The sequence below is a fragment of the Sphaeramia orbicularis genome, chromosome 14 (genome assembly GCF_902148855.1).
Source record: "Sphaeramia orbicularis chromosome 14, fSphaOr1.1, whole genome shotgun sequence".
Classification (NCBI taxonomy): Eukaryota; Metazoa; Chordata; class Actinopteri; order Kurtiformes; family Apogonidae; genus Sphaeramia; species Sphaeramia orbicularis.
In genome coordinates this window covers 42850514-42868768 of record NC_043970.1, presented here as the reverse complement: position 1 = coordinate 42868768, position 18255 = coordinate 42850514, and the positions used below count along the sequence as shown (strand labels likewise).

Genomic DNA, 18255 nt, shown 5'->3' with positions numbered 1-18255 from the left:
TTCAGGTCTAAGTTCTGCTTTGAACGTAAACAAATCAGCCCCTGGCAGCTCTTCAACTGTTACATAATTTATAGCTTATTTGGGTGTGAAGCTGTTTGTTCACTCTGTCACTCTGGAACATTTTGTCTTCATGCTCGTTCACGTACTCAGAATATTTTCCTCGGTAGTTTTTCTAACTTCAGCTGGACTTGGACTGGGCTTGTTTTACTTCAACTTGATCGTCAAACATTTTCAACAGCCACTATTCAAAGCCCACAAACATCGCTACGCATGATCTTAACTTTGGCCATGTGTAATATTTTAAAATTTCATGATGTACATGAACGCGCCATACTAGTTCCAAACGCAACCCCTCACGTGGACTGTCTGACGTCACCACCAAAACACGTGTCCTGGCACGGGATTGGCCGAAGCGCCGCGGTTGCGTCACCGTCGAGCCGCCGCGAGCCTCATTAATATTCAGACAGGGGGGTGGGCGGGGTCACGCTGAGGAACATCATGGATGCTTTGAGTACATGATCATACCGGACGGGTCTCCAGCACCAGGACCAGGACCAGGACTAGGACTAATACTAGGACTTCGCCGAGGGCAGCTTCACCATGTGTCCGCCGAACCCTGGCTCGTGTCCGGGTTGAGTCTGTGTAGTGGTCACTCGTGCACGTGGGAGGACAGAGGTGTGTTTGTGTCCAGGATGGATGTGTAAAAGTCAGACTGGAGGAAGATCTGCCTCCTACATCTGGAGATGACATGTTTTTCTTCTGCCAAAAGTGAACTGTTTCCTCTTATCCTGCGGATGAAACACTGACCGGTAAGTGGACTCATTTTCCAACACTGTCCAAACTTTCACCCTGTGACATAACGTCCGCCTGGGCCTCTGTTTTCCCAACACTCTTTCATTTTCTCAGTGATAAAACCTTGTAAACAGTGTAAATACTTTCATGTTGTGCATTCAGACTGTTCTGTAGACATGGACTGAGGTGTTTCCATGTGTTTCTTTTTTCATGGAGCAGCAGTCTATTACATAACACGGCTGGGGGTGGGACTGTACATCCCTGCCAGGGACCATCTTATCAAGTTCCTCCTGCTGCAGCCTCATCCGCATGTGCATGCTGTTCTGTTTACACACGAGGCTCAGGAGGAGAACACACACTCATGAATGGACTGGCTGTCAGAGTAGCCTTTATTTACCTGGCATCCATAAATAGAGTTGTATCCCTGCACTGCTAAAAAAAAACAAACAAACAAACAAACAAAAAAACAAAGGCATATACAAAAAAGGAAAACTCAACTCAGTATTGGGTTAAAATGTCTTCATTTCAAGTACAATTATCTACCAGTGCAGTCAGAAAATTGCACTTATCGAGTTTTCTTAACACTCCAGTATCCAGGTGCGCCTTTTAAGCACACTTTGCACTTCTTGTTAAAAACTTAATATTATTTTTCACAATTTAAATAAGGGTAGAATTCAAAAGTTGTTCATTTTTGCATGATCTTTAAAATTCTGGCCACCAACTAAAATTTGCACTAAAATTACAGGACTAGCATCTCTCTCCCAAGTGTGCCTAAAACGCACTATTTCTTCCATTTGATATGTATGATTAGGGCTGACCTTGATTTACAAAAATAAAATCAAATTAGAGCAGAAAAATAAATCAATATATAATATTTAATACTTTGATTTATAGGTGTGCATTTTTGGCACACTTGGTGACACATGCTAGTATTTTTGAACATTTGACCTAGCGCCAAAAATAATAATGCAAATTAACCAATATTGCTGTTAATCACTGACATATGCCAGGCTGCAAAAATCAAATATGTGATCCACTTTTTATGTTGTATATTGAAAAAAATTATTTTTTTGTGTTTTTTGCATCCAAAAAAAAATGGTTTGTTTACAATACAAACATTGCATTTAAAGGGTTAAAAAATGTGACAATTATTGAGTATTTGGTATTTTTATTTATGGCTCAAGTTGATGAAATAGAAAAAAGTGTAAAAGAATTAAAAACAAACGGTATGAAAAAATTTTTGACATTATTCCACAAGTGTTACACTTGGTGCTTAGTAAGGGCCTTGCTGGACAGCATACCAGAGGGTTAAAAGAAGAAACTATTATGTAAGGATTATAGAATGATGAAATTATTAAAATACCAAACAACAACTGGTGACCAACAGCATCTACTGATATAAACTGTTTTAATACCTGATGATCCACTAATCCTATCAATACATGTCAATAATTTGTGTAAAATACAGTTATTCATCTTTTCGTGGTCATCAGATATGACCCATTTGGACGTTCAGAGGCTCTGTGGTTACCATGGAAACACTGTTATCTTCTACAACATTCATTCACCAGTAAAACCCATGGAGTTGGATCAATGACAGTGGATGGACACACTGGGTTTATATTCAGTTAATGATAGACTTGACTGAAAAAGTCACTTTTTCTTCAGGTTTCTGTGTTTCTGATATAATAACCCTCAACTTTAATCTGAGCTTTTATGACCATATACATGATCAGTGACTTAAATACAGAAAAGTACCTTATTTATACTGATAAAATGCAAAATATAGAGGATAATATTTTAGTAAATGGTGGTAAAACTCTTAAGAAAGGTTAAATATAGAGAAAATTTCATTTGGGAACTGACACAAAAGTAGCGCTGGGTCTTTATGGTTTAAGTAAAATAACAGCATAGTACCCTATTAATAATAAGAAAAATAAGTCATAAGTAATAATGGCTCCAAATTTTCTTCTTGGTTTAATGTGGGGGAAAAAATGTGACATTATGATTTTAAATAATATCAACTCCAAATTTTTCTCTGGTTTAGTGCAAACCCCCCCAAAAACATTAAAGTATGAAAGTATTTACATTAACAAATTATCCCTTAACAAGAAAATGTGAATAGCCTGAACAAATATGACCGACTTGAAATATCTAAAGAAAATTAAGTGCAATTTAAATAATATAATGTCTGTTACTAAATGTTTTGTGCCTTTGTAGATACACATGATGTTGTCAAAACTGATTCACCAGTAAAACCCATGGAGTTGGATCAATGACAGTGGACAGAGGCATTTGTTTTTGCATTCAGTTATTGATATATTTGATGAAAAAGTCACTTTTCTTCTGTTTTCTCTGTTTTGATGTAACAACATTGAATTTGTTCTGAGTTTTCATGAACGTCCAATTAAAACATAGCAAAATAAATATGAGAAAATACGTGTTTTACAGTGAAAAATGCAAAATACAGGGGATGATATTATAATAAATGGTGACAAATCATTTAAGAAAGGTTAAATAGAGAGAAAAAAAATCATTTGGGAACTGACACAAAAGTAGCACTGGTCTTTATTTAAGCAGAATATATTTGTTTTGAGTCTTGAGGGCAAATGTTTACTGTGTCCTCCATACTCATCCTCCGATAATGGAGCTGGTTTTGTTATAAATAGTACTTAAAATTAGTTGGAATATCTAAATGGCGTTGCTCAAGATGAAAATTCTTGGAACAAATCAAATAATCTTTACAAGACTAAGTCTCAATAAGTAAATAAACCTAAAGAAAAAAAAAAGATCATTCAGGATAAATATTATATATAAAAATCTAGGTCAGATGTTCCTTTTTTGCAGCGTGGTTCATGTTCTGCTCAAATCTGCCCATGGGGGGGTCTGGTGGTTTGTGGTGGAGTTCATAGTGACCCCCCCAGGGACCATTTATAAACAGATACACAACCTATCGATCTCCAAATGTGGACTGTGGTGATGTGGTTTAAGGCATTAGACAATCCTGCTTACACTACTTGTATTTATTTAGACAGAAGTGGAAAAACACACTTGACTTCTGTTCAGTCTCTAATTACAAGGGTTGGAAAAATTCCACACATTCTTTACAGCAGTAGAAGTCTAGATACTTGTGGAAAAATACCCTGAAGAAGAACTGTTTGAGTAGTGAATATTTATTTATTTACTTTTTTGTTCCATTTGATACATGATTTTCTTCTTATTTATATTGCAATACACATTTCATTAGTTACTCTACAAATTTTGTTATTGACAGTAACAGTGAAACCTATCATATCTGTTCTTACTCTAATGCAGGGGTGTCAAACTAATTTTAATTCAGGGGCCACATACAACTCAATTTTATCTCAAGTAGGGCCAGTAAAATAGTAACATAATACCCTGTATTGAATGAGATCTCCAATTTTTTTATTATAAAAATATTTACACTTGCAAACTACCCTTCCAAAAAATGTGAATAATCTGAACAACTTGGTATTTATCAAGAAAAATAAGTGCAATTTTGACAATATTATGCCTCGACTTATCATTTATACATGTGTAGTACAGATTGCAGTGGATTTACAAATGCACAAAACATTTAGTAACAGGCATAATATTGTTAAAATTTTGGAGAGTGGAGTTTGGAACTAAAATTAGAGTGACACTCTTGAACATTTATATTTTCAGTGTAGAGATGTAACGATATGAAAATTTTATATCACGGTTATCATTATTATCACAGTATTGTTGAAATGTGCTCAGAATGTTCAAAAAGTACTTACACACACATACTGAAATAATTTAACCAAGTTGTATTTTGAAAAAAAAAAAAAAAAAAAAAAAAAAAAAATAACAGGCTCAATGTATTTTCTGTTGGCAGAAACATTAAAATATATGTTTGACAACCCTGCTCAAATGGCTGAAACTTGTGTGTACTGTGGTGGAATTACATCTCCCAGTTTTTTGTCACCTTTTCGCCATCACTTTTGTGTTTATTTTTGTTCCAATTCCAGTTAAAATTGGTCTTGATGTCATAAAGGTGAACCATTATACAAAGATAAATATAAACGATAACCGTCCCTTCTGACAGGAGTTAAAGTTAAGTAACTTTCCTGTTAATAAAACTAAAACGTTAGGAGAACAAAGTAGATACTTGTGCTCAAATGTAGGGTGTGTTTATAATTTTTAACTGTACAATGCAGCATCAATAAGCAAAATGATGCAAGGTTTGCTACACAGTAAAATTTACTCAAATTGAAGAAGATTTTTCCTCAGATAACATTTGGTCCCTCTCTAAAAAGAGCAAAAGTTACTCTTTGGGTAGAGCTCTCCAAACTTAATATAGAGCCAAATTTACTCTTTTTTTTAGCTTCTGTTTATTCAAGTTGTTTGACAACTTTACAAACAATAAACAAACATTAAAAAACAGTCTGTAAAATTAAAATTACAATGATGCTACAAGACTGGTTTATGTAATATATGCTTCAACATCACTAGCACACTGAGGTAGTACAGAATGTTTGCACAATAGCTCATAGAAATATAACGCTTGCTTTATATCACTATAATAATGCTATGTCGTTTGTTTGTTCCGTTTTTAAACCATCATATCTCTGATATTTCCGGTTGTGTTTGCTCTAGCAACATCAAATAAAAAGTGGGAGAGTGTTTCAAGTTCGCACTTTGGAATGCAATTATCCCTACGTGACTCTACGTGACTGACTTCCAATGCCATGACGTGTTGAAAATGTCATGTGATTCAGTCACAGAGCCATGACCGCAGACCTGTAAAGGTTAAAGTTAATAGTGCATTTACACATTTCAGTCTTTTTTAGGTTTCATTTTATATTGATTACATTTTTATATCTTTTTTTCTACAAGTGATACTGACATTGTGTAAACACTTCCATAAAATAGAGTTCTTAACGGATGTTCGCTTTGGCTGGATCTGGTCCGTATCCAGAATCAACCAGTTCTTCCACACATCAACCCAACGGAGACATGCTATCAGAGTCAAGGCTCAGCTTCGGCGCCCGGTTTCACAACACACACAATAAGTGGAGAGATATAATCAGAGAAGCACAGGTCATGCTTTGTGGGAGAGTCCTTGGCCAGACCTTTATCTGCACCGTCTCGACACCTAATTCTGTGACCTGGGAGTGACATGGGTCAGACTAGACTCAGGGAGGAGGACAGGATCTGAGGTGGATGTAATAATGGCATAATTATCAGTTCTGCTTGATTAATATGTTCTAACTTACAGTCGTGGAAAAAAAATATTTGTCCACCCTTGTTTTCTTTAGTTTCTTGTTCATTTTAATGCCTGGTCCAACTAAAGGTACATTTGTTTGGACAAATATAATGATAACAACAAAAATAGCGCAGAGTAGTTTAATTTCAGAGCTGATATCTATCCATTTTCCATGTTTTCTTTATATTAACCAAAATCACTTCAGTTCTTACATCAATAGCTATGGCATTGTACTTAGGGTTTCTGCAGGTCATTAAAAAGCATTAAAAGTCATTAAACAGATTTTGTGAAAATTAAAGCCTTAAAAGCCATTAAAAAAATATTAAATTTGATGTCCAGAGGCATTAAAAAATTAAATACACTGAATGGAAAAAAAGCATTGTTATTCACAATTTATTTTCATTATATGAACATTTAATAATTTCAATCAGAAGTATAGTGTGATGATTGACAGGTGGAACCCTTTAATTGGCTATTGTTTATGACCGATACATGAAGTCCCAACGCAGGATGCTTGGAATTCAACGTGCTGTGAGTGTGTTCATGCCGTGGGAATATTAGCAAATGTCTTAAAAATGAGAAAATGCATGTTTCAGCAGAAGTGATTGGAGGAGGAACTATTCAGAACCTGGTTAAAGCCTGTTGACAGTAAACTGACATAAAACTATATATAAAACTGTATCTGCAGTTGGACATGGGCATTAAATTTGTTTAAAGTGGTAATAAAAAGCATTAAATTAGATTTGCTGATACCTGCAGAAACCCTGGTACTGCCAAAACCAGTACTTTTCTTTTCTGTCTGTTTTAGTCACATGATACACCCAGGAGTTAGTACTTGATTGCATAATCATTGTTTTTGATGACTTTTGATGGTCTAATAATTTTTTCCATGACTGTATGTAACATTTTAACTAGTGATGTCCCGATCTGGATTTTTTTGCTTCTGATCAAATGTTTTTTGGGATTAGTTTTGCAGGTACCGATCCAATACCGATCCAGTACTGACTTTTAACAATTAAATTTTGATTTAAATTTGGAGTCATTATTTATAGGGTATTATACAATTATTTTACTGAAGATCACAATTGGGCTGAATGTGGAACCTGAACTAGAACAACTATGACACCTTTGATTTTTAATAACTTTAGTATAATTTTTGCACTTTTCAAATTCAGACTGTGGACAAATTAGAACCCTCTATTTTCCACTGCTGTAGTGTGTCTATGGACAGGTCTGTCCAGGTATTATATGAGGGTGCGTTCAGTGCCGGGCATTAGTGATGTGATGCGGGTTACTCATGGGTTGGGTTGGGGCGGGTCAAAAGAATGTCATTTTATTTGCAGGGCAGGTTGGGTCGGGTCAAATAATTTCACAAAAGCCCTGCGGGTTGAAAAAAACCAGACTCGCGCATCACAACCGGACCTTACAGTCAAAGTGAAACTTATAGATGCTTTACTAGTTCCTCTAAGCCTCCTGCTGTTGTGCAACTTTTCCCTACATCCAGAAACTTTAATTTGAGGGGGCAGGACTTTTGTCCCTCCCCCTTCCCGAACCAGGCCCAGATCGGCCCGATCTTATGACTAAATCCAATCCGATCTTCTAATAAATGCCAGATTGGCAACCAATACCGATCTGTAGATCAGATCAGGACGTCCCTAGTTTTCGTCATTTTGTTAGTTTTCGTTAACAATAATAACCTTGGACTAAATGGGTCATATCTGATGACCATGAAAAGATGACAAACTGTATTTTACACCAGTTATTTACATGTATCGATAGAATTAGTGGCTCAACTGTTATTTAACTTTTTATATCAGTAAATGATTTTGGTTGCCTGTTGGTACTTGGGTCTTTATTTGTTAAGTCATAAACAAGACAAACAAAATGCCCTGTCATTTAACTTTAACTCATGTATTTTGTGTGTGGCCAATTCAAAAACACAAATAAAAACAGCAAATAATAATATTAAATTTTCACTGAGTGCATACTGTATCGTGTAAATTCTCTCACTTATGCATGAAAAAGATTGGCAGCTGATACCGATCTGTAGATCAGATCAGGACGTCCCTAGTTTTCATCATTTTGTTAGTTTTCATTAATGATAATAACCTTGGTCCAAATGGGTCATACCTGATGACCATGAAAAGATGACAAACTGTATTTTGCAGGTACTGAAAGGAACATTTTAGATCAGTAGATGGTTTAGATTGCTGGTGGATGTTTGGGGTTTTAAGGGTTAAAATTGTTTGCATGTGTGTTTCTAAAGGTCTGGAATGCCAAAGGAACAGGGGCATTTTGGGGAGCGGCCCACCCGGAACACCTCAAAGAATGCCAAGGATAAGAGTAACAGTGCCACCCTTCGGGCATCCCAAAGCGGCGCCCACAGGGAGCAGCCTGGGATGGGTGACATGAGCAACCGAATGCTGAGGTGTGACTCAGAGAAGGACTCAGAGAAAGACTCAGGATACTCAGGTGAGTGTCTTACACGACCCCCCCCCACTCCCCACCCTCTCCTTTGGTCATCACATCACCTTCTTCTTCTGTTACTTCCTGTCTGTGTCTCCCCTTCAGAGGCCGGCTCAGACTCGGTGCACACTGATGTGGATGACCAGCGCAGCAGTGTCAGCGAACGTCAGAGCGGAAGCAGCAAAAGCTCCAACAGCGGCGGTGGGAACACCCCCGGCCGCAGCATGCCTCCTTATAAGGAGATGACCCCGGTTTATGTCATCAAAAACCTGATGGTCAAGCCGGTGAGCTATTCAGTTACAGAAAAAAAACCTGCTGGCTCATATCGTTAATCTCATAGCATAATTACCTAAGTCATATTTTTGGCCAAATTGCCCCGCCCCCTCACATCTGAACAGCCCCCACAGTGGAGTGTTTTAAGTCTCGTCTTAAGATCCACTTTTATTCTCTGGCTTTTAACTCCGCGTGAGTTGTGTGGTTCTCTGTGTTCTTTATTTATTTATTTACTTTTGTTGATTTTATTACTTTTTAACCATTTGATTTTGTGTTATTTAGAGCATTCCTGTAGTTTTATGTAATTATTTATTGTTTTTAGTATTTCTTTTAATTGTTTTATTGTTCTTGTTGTTTAAATGTGCTATAGAAATAAATTGGATTGGATTGAAACTGGGATAGGTGCGTAAAATGAAGCAGCAGCGTTAGGAGAGTAAAGTTACGTAGATATCATAATGTGGCCAAAAATATGACTTTGGCAATTATGCTATGAGGCTAACGATATGATAAACTCAATTCAGCAGCATTCAGGAGCATAAAATTAAAATAGAACAAGTAATTTGTTATTTTGTTAATGAGTGTATGTTTTCTGCATATTGGTTTTACTATTAAAATGACCTTATTAGCTGGTTAATCTTGCTTAATTACGAGTACATCAGGCATTATAAAGTAGGAGCAATAGCTGGGAAGGTAAATAATTGAGAATTATACTGATACTATATATTATACTGACCAGCCACAACATTCTGATCCCTGACAGGAGAAGAGATAGTAATGATTATTTCATTAAAATGGGTTGGCTATATTAGGCTTGTGAAGCCTGTTTTGGAAGCAGCTAAATGATGAACATAATGACCTGCAGGACTTTGACCAGGTTTATACTGTAACCTGCCGATGACTGGGTCAGAGCATCCCTACAACTGCAGGTCTTGTTGGGTGTTCCTGATCTGCAGTGGTTAGAACCGACCAAAACTGGATTAAGGAAGGACATCCCAACGTCAGGACAACTGAGCATGTGTGGAACGTACTGGATAAATAAACCTGATCCGTGGATGCAGATTTGTTTTTGTTTGTAGCTAATTTTTGTTCATTTTATTTACAATTGTATTCTTTTTTTTGTTCAGTGTGTTGATGATTTAGTTCATTTTGTTGACAATCATGCTTTTGTTTTTTATAATTTGTAGTATATATTGGTCAGATTTGTTTATTTTTTTGTTCATTTTTGTCCATTTTGTTCATTGTGTTGACTATTGAGTTAATTTGGTTAAATATCGTATTCTGTTGAATTTGTTTTTAACCATTTTGTTCATTCGTTTGGTCAACATTTGCTCATTTTTGGTCCTTTGGTTTACATTTATGGTGGCCACGGCTCAGGAGGTAGAATGGGTCGTCCAATAGCCAAAGAGTTGGTGGTTCAAATCCTGCTCTGTCCTAGTCATGTGCTGTTGTGACAATGACAAGACAATGTCACTCACACTGGTGTAGGAATATTTGGTGGTGGTCGTTTAGTGTGAAATGGCAGCCATGCTTCTGTCAGCCTGTCCCAGGGCAGCTGTGGATACAAATGTAGTTTACCACCACCAGAGTGTGAATGTGAGAGCGAATGAATAATGTAAAGTGCCTTGAAAAGCACTATAGAAATCTAACCCATTATTCTAATTATTATTGAACATTTGTTGGACAAATAAATCCGATCCATGGAGGTCCACCTTCCTACTTCCAGGACTTCATGGATCTGCTGCTAAGGTCTTAGTCCAGATCCCACAGTAGACTTTCAGAGGTCTGGTGGAGTCCAGGCCTCAGATCAGAGCTGTTTTTGTGGAAAAAGGGGAACCTACACAATATTAGACAGGTGGTAATAATGTTCTACTCGGGTGACTGAGATCCAGTTGTTGTTCTTTGGATACTTTTTGTAGGTTATAACTACTTTACGCTGGAAATGAACAACCAGGTCTGCAGATGCTCTGACCCAGTGATATGTTCATCACAGTTTCTCCCTTTTTGAAGTTGCACAGATTCCTACTCTGGCCCTTTTCGCTCTCTGTAACACATAAACTTCGAGGTCTTAATGTTCACTTGCTCCCTAATATATCTGATCCACTGACAAAACCCACTGAAATGAGGTCATCAGAATGAACACCATTTTACCTGTCAGTGGGCAGAAGGTTATGGCTGATCAGCGTATATGTTTAGATAAGTAAAATAAGATTAAAAAAGTGTTTTATACATAGTACATGCAAACACCAGACACCAAAAATTAGTAAAGCTACACATGCTTGATTTAGTAAACAAATTCATTCAGGTCCAAAAACACTTACTACTAAGTCCAGATGTGTTGTCGGAATCATGAACGCTGAACAAAAATATAAACGCACCATGTGACACTTTAACTTTTAATAGCATTAGGTGTTGCACAATATATTAAATCACACACAGTTTATTTTGTTGATCAGTGTGGTACAGATTACTGTCTGTTAGAACATGATAGTGGCGTCTGGCATTCAGGGACATTCATGTGGACACGGTGGGGGCTGGTTGAAAGAAGTCACAACTCCATATCTCATGTGTCCACCATTGGATTCTTGTAGAGCGACACGTCATCTTCTCATCGAGTCGACAATATTGGCAATTGTGGCCCGTGGAATGTTCTTTCACTCCTCTTTGAGGGATAAACGGAGCTATGGGATATTATCCAGAACTATTCCCGCATGATTTATGACATCTGTGGTAAGGTGACATCAGAGAAAATGTGACATTTTGAGGCATCCTTTTGTTGTCCCCAGTATAAGGAGGGCCTGAATACTGTTAAAGCTGTTTGAGCAGCATCTGGACATGACACACCTGTGTTGTGGGGTGGGGTCACTGGACCACTGAGCAAGCGCTCGCTCACAGAGATGGACACAAAGTTTGTCTATAAGTCAAGAGAATTAACCATGTCTAACTGTTAGGGGTGCAAATTATTGATTAGTCCATTAATCATTAGTTGGTTGACCATATCGATCGATTAACGATCAATTGATAAGCAGCGATTTTCCCGAGAACCAGAATTTCTCTTTCTATTGGGTCTATAAGAATAAAAGCTAAATATTGTTTATATACTTAATGAAAAAAGCATGTCATATTCCTTAATGATTGATTTATTGAACCATTGGATACAGTACAGACAGTGACATTTATGGAGAAGAACTAAAGAAATTCTGCAGAGAAATTCAATAAAATAAATGGATTTGAAGAGGGGCAGTTTAGAAGAAATGGGCATTTGTGACTGCATCACTGTTAGTCCAGATGACCGTGGACTAGACCAACCTCCTGGGAAAACGCTCCGACCCAATACCGACCCCACATTTGTGCGTGTATTTAGGCGGGGGAGTACCACTCCTACAAACAGAAGGGCCAGTCAGTGTTTGGCTCCACCATGTCCCTAAAGCCATTCTATCTCATTAATGCCATGATCTGGTTCAGTGACCGGCTATCCCAGCCGTGGCGTCTCACCACGGACAAACAAGCAGCCTTCGGACAGGTGGACAGGTGTGGACAGGGTGACTCCCCTGTTATTCAACCTCAGCTATGAAACCTAGTTTGGGCAGTCGACACCACAAATCCCGGTGTGGAAAAGGGCAATTAACCGACAATTAATAATTTAATCGAGCAAATTCGTATCAACAATTAATTGATAGTCAGTTAATTGTTTATATCCCTGTAACAATTATAAGACATCATGAGCTCATTTTGGCCCGTGCGTCTCATGTTACACAAATATTGTACTTGGTGCATTTATATTTTTGCTCAGTGTATATTTAATTTGCTGTACTTGGAACCTACGTTTTGCAGTAATTTGGAGAAAAACATCCAATATTCTCCATAATTAACAGTCATTGTGTTTGGTGCAGCCGGTAGCACAGGTGGTGTTCGTCATGTTTTTTTTTTTTTGCATTTTTACAATCTGTTATAGTAGGCTGTCTGTAGACAGACAGTCAGTGGAAAAACAGTCATCATGTTAAATGGGTCATTTATAAGCATGTGGAACTGACTTGACAGCTTGTTAGTCTGAGCTCAGATAGGAACACAAAAATGTTCTTGCATGAGGCCCATTGTATGCATTAGCTGCAAAATAATGGAAGACTTAAAGATGATGATTCAAGTCTGTGCTCATTTTTGTTAAAGGTTATTCTATATTAAGCTTGTTAAAGTTATGAAAACATGTATTTCCACTTGGTCTGAATATCCTGTCTCTTGAAAAAATAAAAAATAAATAAATAAATAAATATGTATGTATGTATGTATGTGTATATGTATATATATATATATATATATATATATATATATATATATATATATATATATACATATATATATATATATATATATATATATATAAATCAAAAATACCCAGGATTCACAGTATAAGAATAAAACAGGTTTGCACGATATGGGATCTTCAATACACAATGTCTTGTAAATATATTTTCAGCTTCTATCAAGGCTTTGCTCATAATACATGAAAAAAGTAAAGTTAATACTGAATAAAAGATAATCTAGTCCAGTGGTTCTCGAAGTTTTTACAGTGGAGTACCGCCTGAAATATACTTTTTTTAGCCAAGTACCACCAACATATATTAAACGTGATTAGTAAATTTTTTTCTGGAAAATATAAACTGAAAAGTGCCTCTTTCGTTGATACGAAAAATAAATAAATTACTTATTAGTTAATAAATGAACCTTTCATCAAAAAAAAAAATTACTTAATTACTCAAATAAACTCATCATGAATATTATAAAATAGATATGTCCCTAAAATGTTACCAAAGCTTAAACAAGATGATGGACAATAAAACTAGGAGTGTCAGTTTTATTATATGAATGTATTTATTGTGTTTTATATTTCAGCATTAATTGTCATCTGTTTTTGTAATTGGTACATGATGACTTATTTAATGGAAAAAAATGTCAAATACCCCCCTTTGAGAAAGACCGATCCAGTCGATTCCTCAGTATACACATGCAATAAAACTAAAATGAAATCAAAAATCGAACTGAAAGATGCCTGGGAGTCTGAACTCAGAGTGAAATGGTTTAAATTACTGTGGAAAGTTTCATCTCCTTCACATATGTTTATTTCTTCTGTTGTCATTTTTGTGTCTTCTGCTTATGTCTTTGTGACTTTAACCCCCTCCCCATCTTTTGCTCTTTCTCTTTGTCTGGTCTCTTATTGCTGATCAAATAAACCTCGGCTCCAACCTCTCGGTGGTACAGTCTAATCCGGATCAGCTTCTGCACAGCCCCCTGGCGTGGGGCGGAGGTTGGCACGGCCTCTCCGGTGCCAAGGCGCCCACCCAGCTGCTCCTGATCCAACAGCCGGCGATACCTGCCCCCTCGTCCTCTACCCTCACACCTTCATCTTCTGTAGCACCACCGCAGAACCACGTGAGGAAAGGAAGCGGCCACGGCAGCAAGAACTCCTACCTGCCCATTCTGAATTCATACCCGCGGATCGCACCACACCCCAGGAAGGAGGGTCACGGGAGTAAAAGTGCATCATGGGTACAGGGTGTTAAAGAAAGCGGGAGTGAAGGGCATAGTCAGAGCAAAAGAGTGTGCACTGAAGAGGAGAAGAGGGAGGCTGTGTCCACCACCACCCATCTCCTAAAACCCCAGCAGAAAGACCCCAGAGTCCACTCCTACTCGCAGTATAAAGGTCGAAGCAGCTCCTTTCCCACCTCGTCCCACCGCCCGCTGCCCGGACAGGCTTCTTCCACCACAAAACCCCACCACTGCCAACAAAGCTCCAGCTCTGACAGTGTGAGCTCGCCGTCCGTCTCCAGCTCACAGACCCCCTCGCCGCCTTGCTCCTCCGACTCCCCTTCGTCCTCCTCTCCCCCGTCTTCCTCCCCTCCTTCCTCAGCGGCTCACAGCCCCTACCGCCTGGCCCCGGACAGCACCTCCACCCGCCAGCGCCGTTTCCTCAACACCGCCGAGATCTTGAACCAGTCGGGGCTGCTGGCCATCACGCTGCGCACCAAGGAGCTGCTGAAGCAAAACGCCGCCACCGAGAGGGAAATCGCCCAGCTCCGTCAGCACACCAACCTGCTTTGCCAGGCGGCCCAGGCCAGACACAGCGAAGGCTCCGACAGCTTCGACAAGCTCGTTCACATCATGACGGAGTCGGGCTCCTACCCTGATCTACACATAGATCAAGTCCAAACCCTCAGCAGCAGCAGCAACAACCAGCAGAGCAAGAACCAGAATCAGGAGAAGAAGGAGAAGGACGTCAGAACCACTACAATCAACCCAACTCCAACCCTAGTGTCTTTTAAAAAAAACATAGACGACGGAACATCACCTCCATCTCCGCTGTTCGCCCCCTCGCCTGAAACTGAAGAAAGGGAGCACACTCCTCTGGACCTCCTGTCCTCCTCCCTTTCTCTTTCCTTTTCCACGTCTGACTCCAAACTGGGACAGAGACAAGCGGTTACTGATAAAGACTTAAGCGAGCTCAGTATTTTACCAGAAAGCTCTACGCACAATAACTATCTGCTCTAACCTAGATGTTGAGGAATGGCAGAAAAATACTGGATTTCAACTGAGAGAAATGTCAGTAAAACTCAGTATGACTGGGTGAGAGGGTAAAAATCTGATTGTTTGGGTTTCAGTTAAATGATTGATATATTTTCCTACTTTGTAGTCAGGTATTTCTTAATTCCAGGTGTTTCTTTTCCGTCTGTATTTTTGCCTTCTTTGGACTGGTCTATATTTGTCAGATGTCTAATATGTCCACTATCGAACATGAATTAATAATGTAGTTGGCAGACGCTGATAGACACCAAAAACATGTTTACAGGGCGAACACAAAACAAGAGTCTTCTCCTGTTGTTATCACCACTCAGGTGTCAGCGTCTGTAGCCTCATGGTTTGTTTTAATTTGCTTAAATTGTGTTGGATCTTTGACCTGAAAAACATGGAGGCAAGGATCAGGATTATTTAAATGGAGTAATGTGCACTACAGGGGCCACACTGAGCTCCAAGTCTCATAAAATGCTAAGTGAGGGCTCTGGAAATTTGCTAAATTAAAGGTAGGGTGGGAGATCTTGGAAAAACGGTTCAAGCAAGCTACATTTCAAAAGTCCAAACCCCTTTCTTCAGACTTCCCCCTGAAGCCACGCCTCCAGAGTACTGGAATGCGCAATGCTTGTTCCGGAGGGTTCATGAATGCTGCGCAGCATCAATCCCCCCCCGCCCCCGGTCTGTGGCTCCATGTGTATCTCATTCATTCTCTTTCATACCTATCTGATGGGATGGGAATCGAGAACTGGTTCTTTTTGAGAACCGGTTCCCATTAGCTTGATTCCTTAGAATCGTTTGCCTGCCTGCTTAATGATTCTGCTCGATTCTGCCTTTGTTGCACATGCACGATGATGTCACACACATGCCGCATGTAGCCAACATGGCATTGAGGCAGAAACGGTCCAAAAAGACGACACCAGGTCCACTGGAACACTGTCAAAGCTTCCATTTCTTCAAAAGGCTGAAATCCCACCAATATGCTCAAACATTTGTCCACTTCACGTGATTCATTTACAGGAATGTCACATATTTGATACACTACTTAGCAACACTTGTGAATCTAGCGGCAGAGTGAACACCAGGCCATCATCCGGGCCCTGTTCCAGTTCCAGTGCGGGCAAGAAATGTCCTGCTCCCTCAAATAAAAGTGTCTGAAGGTAGGGGAAAGGAAATGAGGTGCACAACAACAGGAGACATAGAGGAATTAGTAAAGCGTCTTAAGTTTCACTTTCACTGTATGGTGCTGCCCCCCCCCCCCCCCCCCCCCCAAACCGTCATGTGTTATTATTTGTACATACTGTATATGTTATATTTTCTGTGCAGAGATGGAAATACAAAAAATAGCTGATGCAAACATACCTGTTTGTACTTTTATTCCTTCACCAAATGAGAATAGATAAGCAAAATCAATAATGGAATCGGAGTCGTTAAATTCTTATCGATTCCCATCCCTACCTATCTGGCTAACGATACATTTCCTAGTGATTTATGTTCGTGACTAAACAGTTTGCTGGTGAACTTTCCATCCTAATATAACTAATATAGCTGAGCTCTGGCTGTGGCTTCATTTCCTGTACAGTTGCTCCAAACCTCTGAGAACGCGTGATTTGTGCACAAAGAGGGTTTCGAGCAGAGGGGGGAGGGACAAATGGCAGTTGAGTTTGATAGACATATCACCGTTCAATCATTTCGATGGGCAGGCTAAAATGATTGGATGGTGTTTTTTCAGTCCTGTCCGTTCCACAGGTGACTAAAATGTTTTATATTTGTGTTAGAGCGTTTAATTAATTCGTTGAAATCGGGGTGTGAAGGGGATTTTAAGCAATAAAGTAAAAAACGGCTTCAGGAAAACATCTCCTACTCCACCTTTAATATCTAATTAGTCAGATTCTTTTTAAAGTCAGGCTGCGCAATTTGGTAAAAACCATATTGCAGTCTGAGTCTAAAGTACGTGCTTAGTTGTTAAGAAGAATGCACATTAAAACCTAAACAACTTTAAAAAAAAATACATGAACTTTTCTTAAAAAAAAAAAAAAATTGTAGAGACTTTCACTTTAATTTTTTTTCTGTACCTCTTTCTGCTTAGTGTCACTGAAACCAAAATGTCAAAATTTGTGATTACATAACTATACCGGCTGATTATTTGTGCAATCTGTTTGAATGAATACAGCTTTTAATAGACTGTACGTAAAACAAAACGCTTCTCCACTGTGGCTTCTGGAGAGTTGACTTATTCTTACACAAACACAGTGCCACAAAAAAGCAGATTTGAGATATTTTGGATGTGACCGATGACAAGACAGGGTTTTGTCACTAAATAAAGTATTCTTTTCTATGTTATTGTGGGCATCCTGTGTGATACGACTGTGGACGCTGACGTTGCACACTGTAGTTGGATTACTGAATGGATTTTATACCGAAAATGCTCTCTCATAATCGTGTAGTTTTGCTTGACAGTACATTATTGTGCATTATTTGGATTTTCTCCCTCAGTTACATATGAATGTCTGGAGTGTGTATGAAGGGGTGTGCGTATGTGAGTGTGTACAGATTGTGATGCAGTAGCTTGTAAACATGCACTTGCTTATTTAGATTTAATTACAGATTTACTAATTCTATTATAGATTAATTGTTGCTGTGGGACACTGAGCTTCATTATCGTCTAATTAGAAACAATCAGCCATTTTGCAACAGAGATGGATTTTCTTTACATGCTCTTGAATGCAACCTTTCGACAATAAATCTTCTCTTGAACAGATCTATTGAGACTGTCTCGTTTCTTTAAATAATTAATTACTTTTGTAAACGACAGTCCTCTCAACTAGTGGTCTTTTCTCCCATTTTCTTAGAGGACTGTTAAAATCATTAGCTTTAAATATATAATTAACCCATGAAGACCCAAACCTACGACG

General features: G+C 38.6%; 1 protein-coding gene across 1 annotated transcript; it reads left to right on the top strand.

The window, feature by feature from the left end:
- Positions 1-479: 479 nt before the first annotated feature.
- Positions 480-16339, top strand: LOC115433158 (CLOCK-interacting pacemaker-like). Its single transcript, XM_030154429.1, has 4 exons — positions 480-809; positions 8310-8515; positions 8615-8793; positions 14036-16339. Exons 2-4 carry the CDS (start codon positions 8317-8319, stop codon positions 15320-15322), a joined length of 1665 nt encoding a protein of 554 aa, XP_030010289.1. The 5' UTR covers positions 480-809; positions 8310-8316; the 3' UTR covers positions 15323-16339.
- The last annotated feature ends 1916 nt before the right edge of the window (positions 16340-18255 follow it).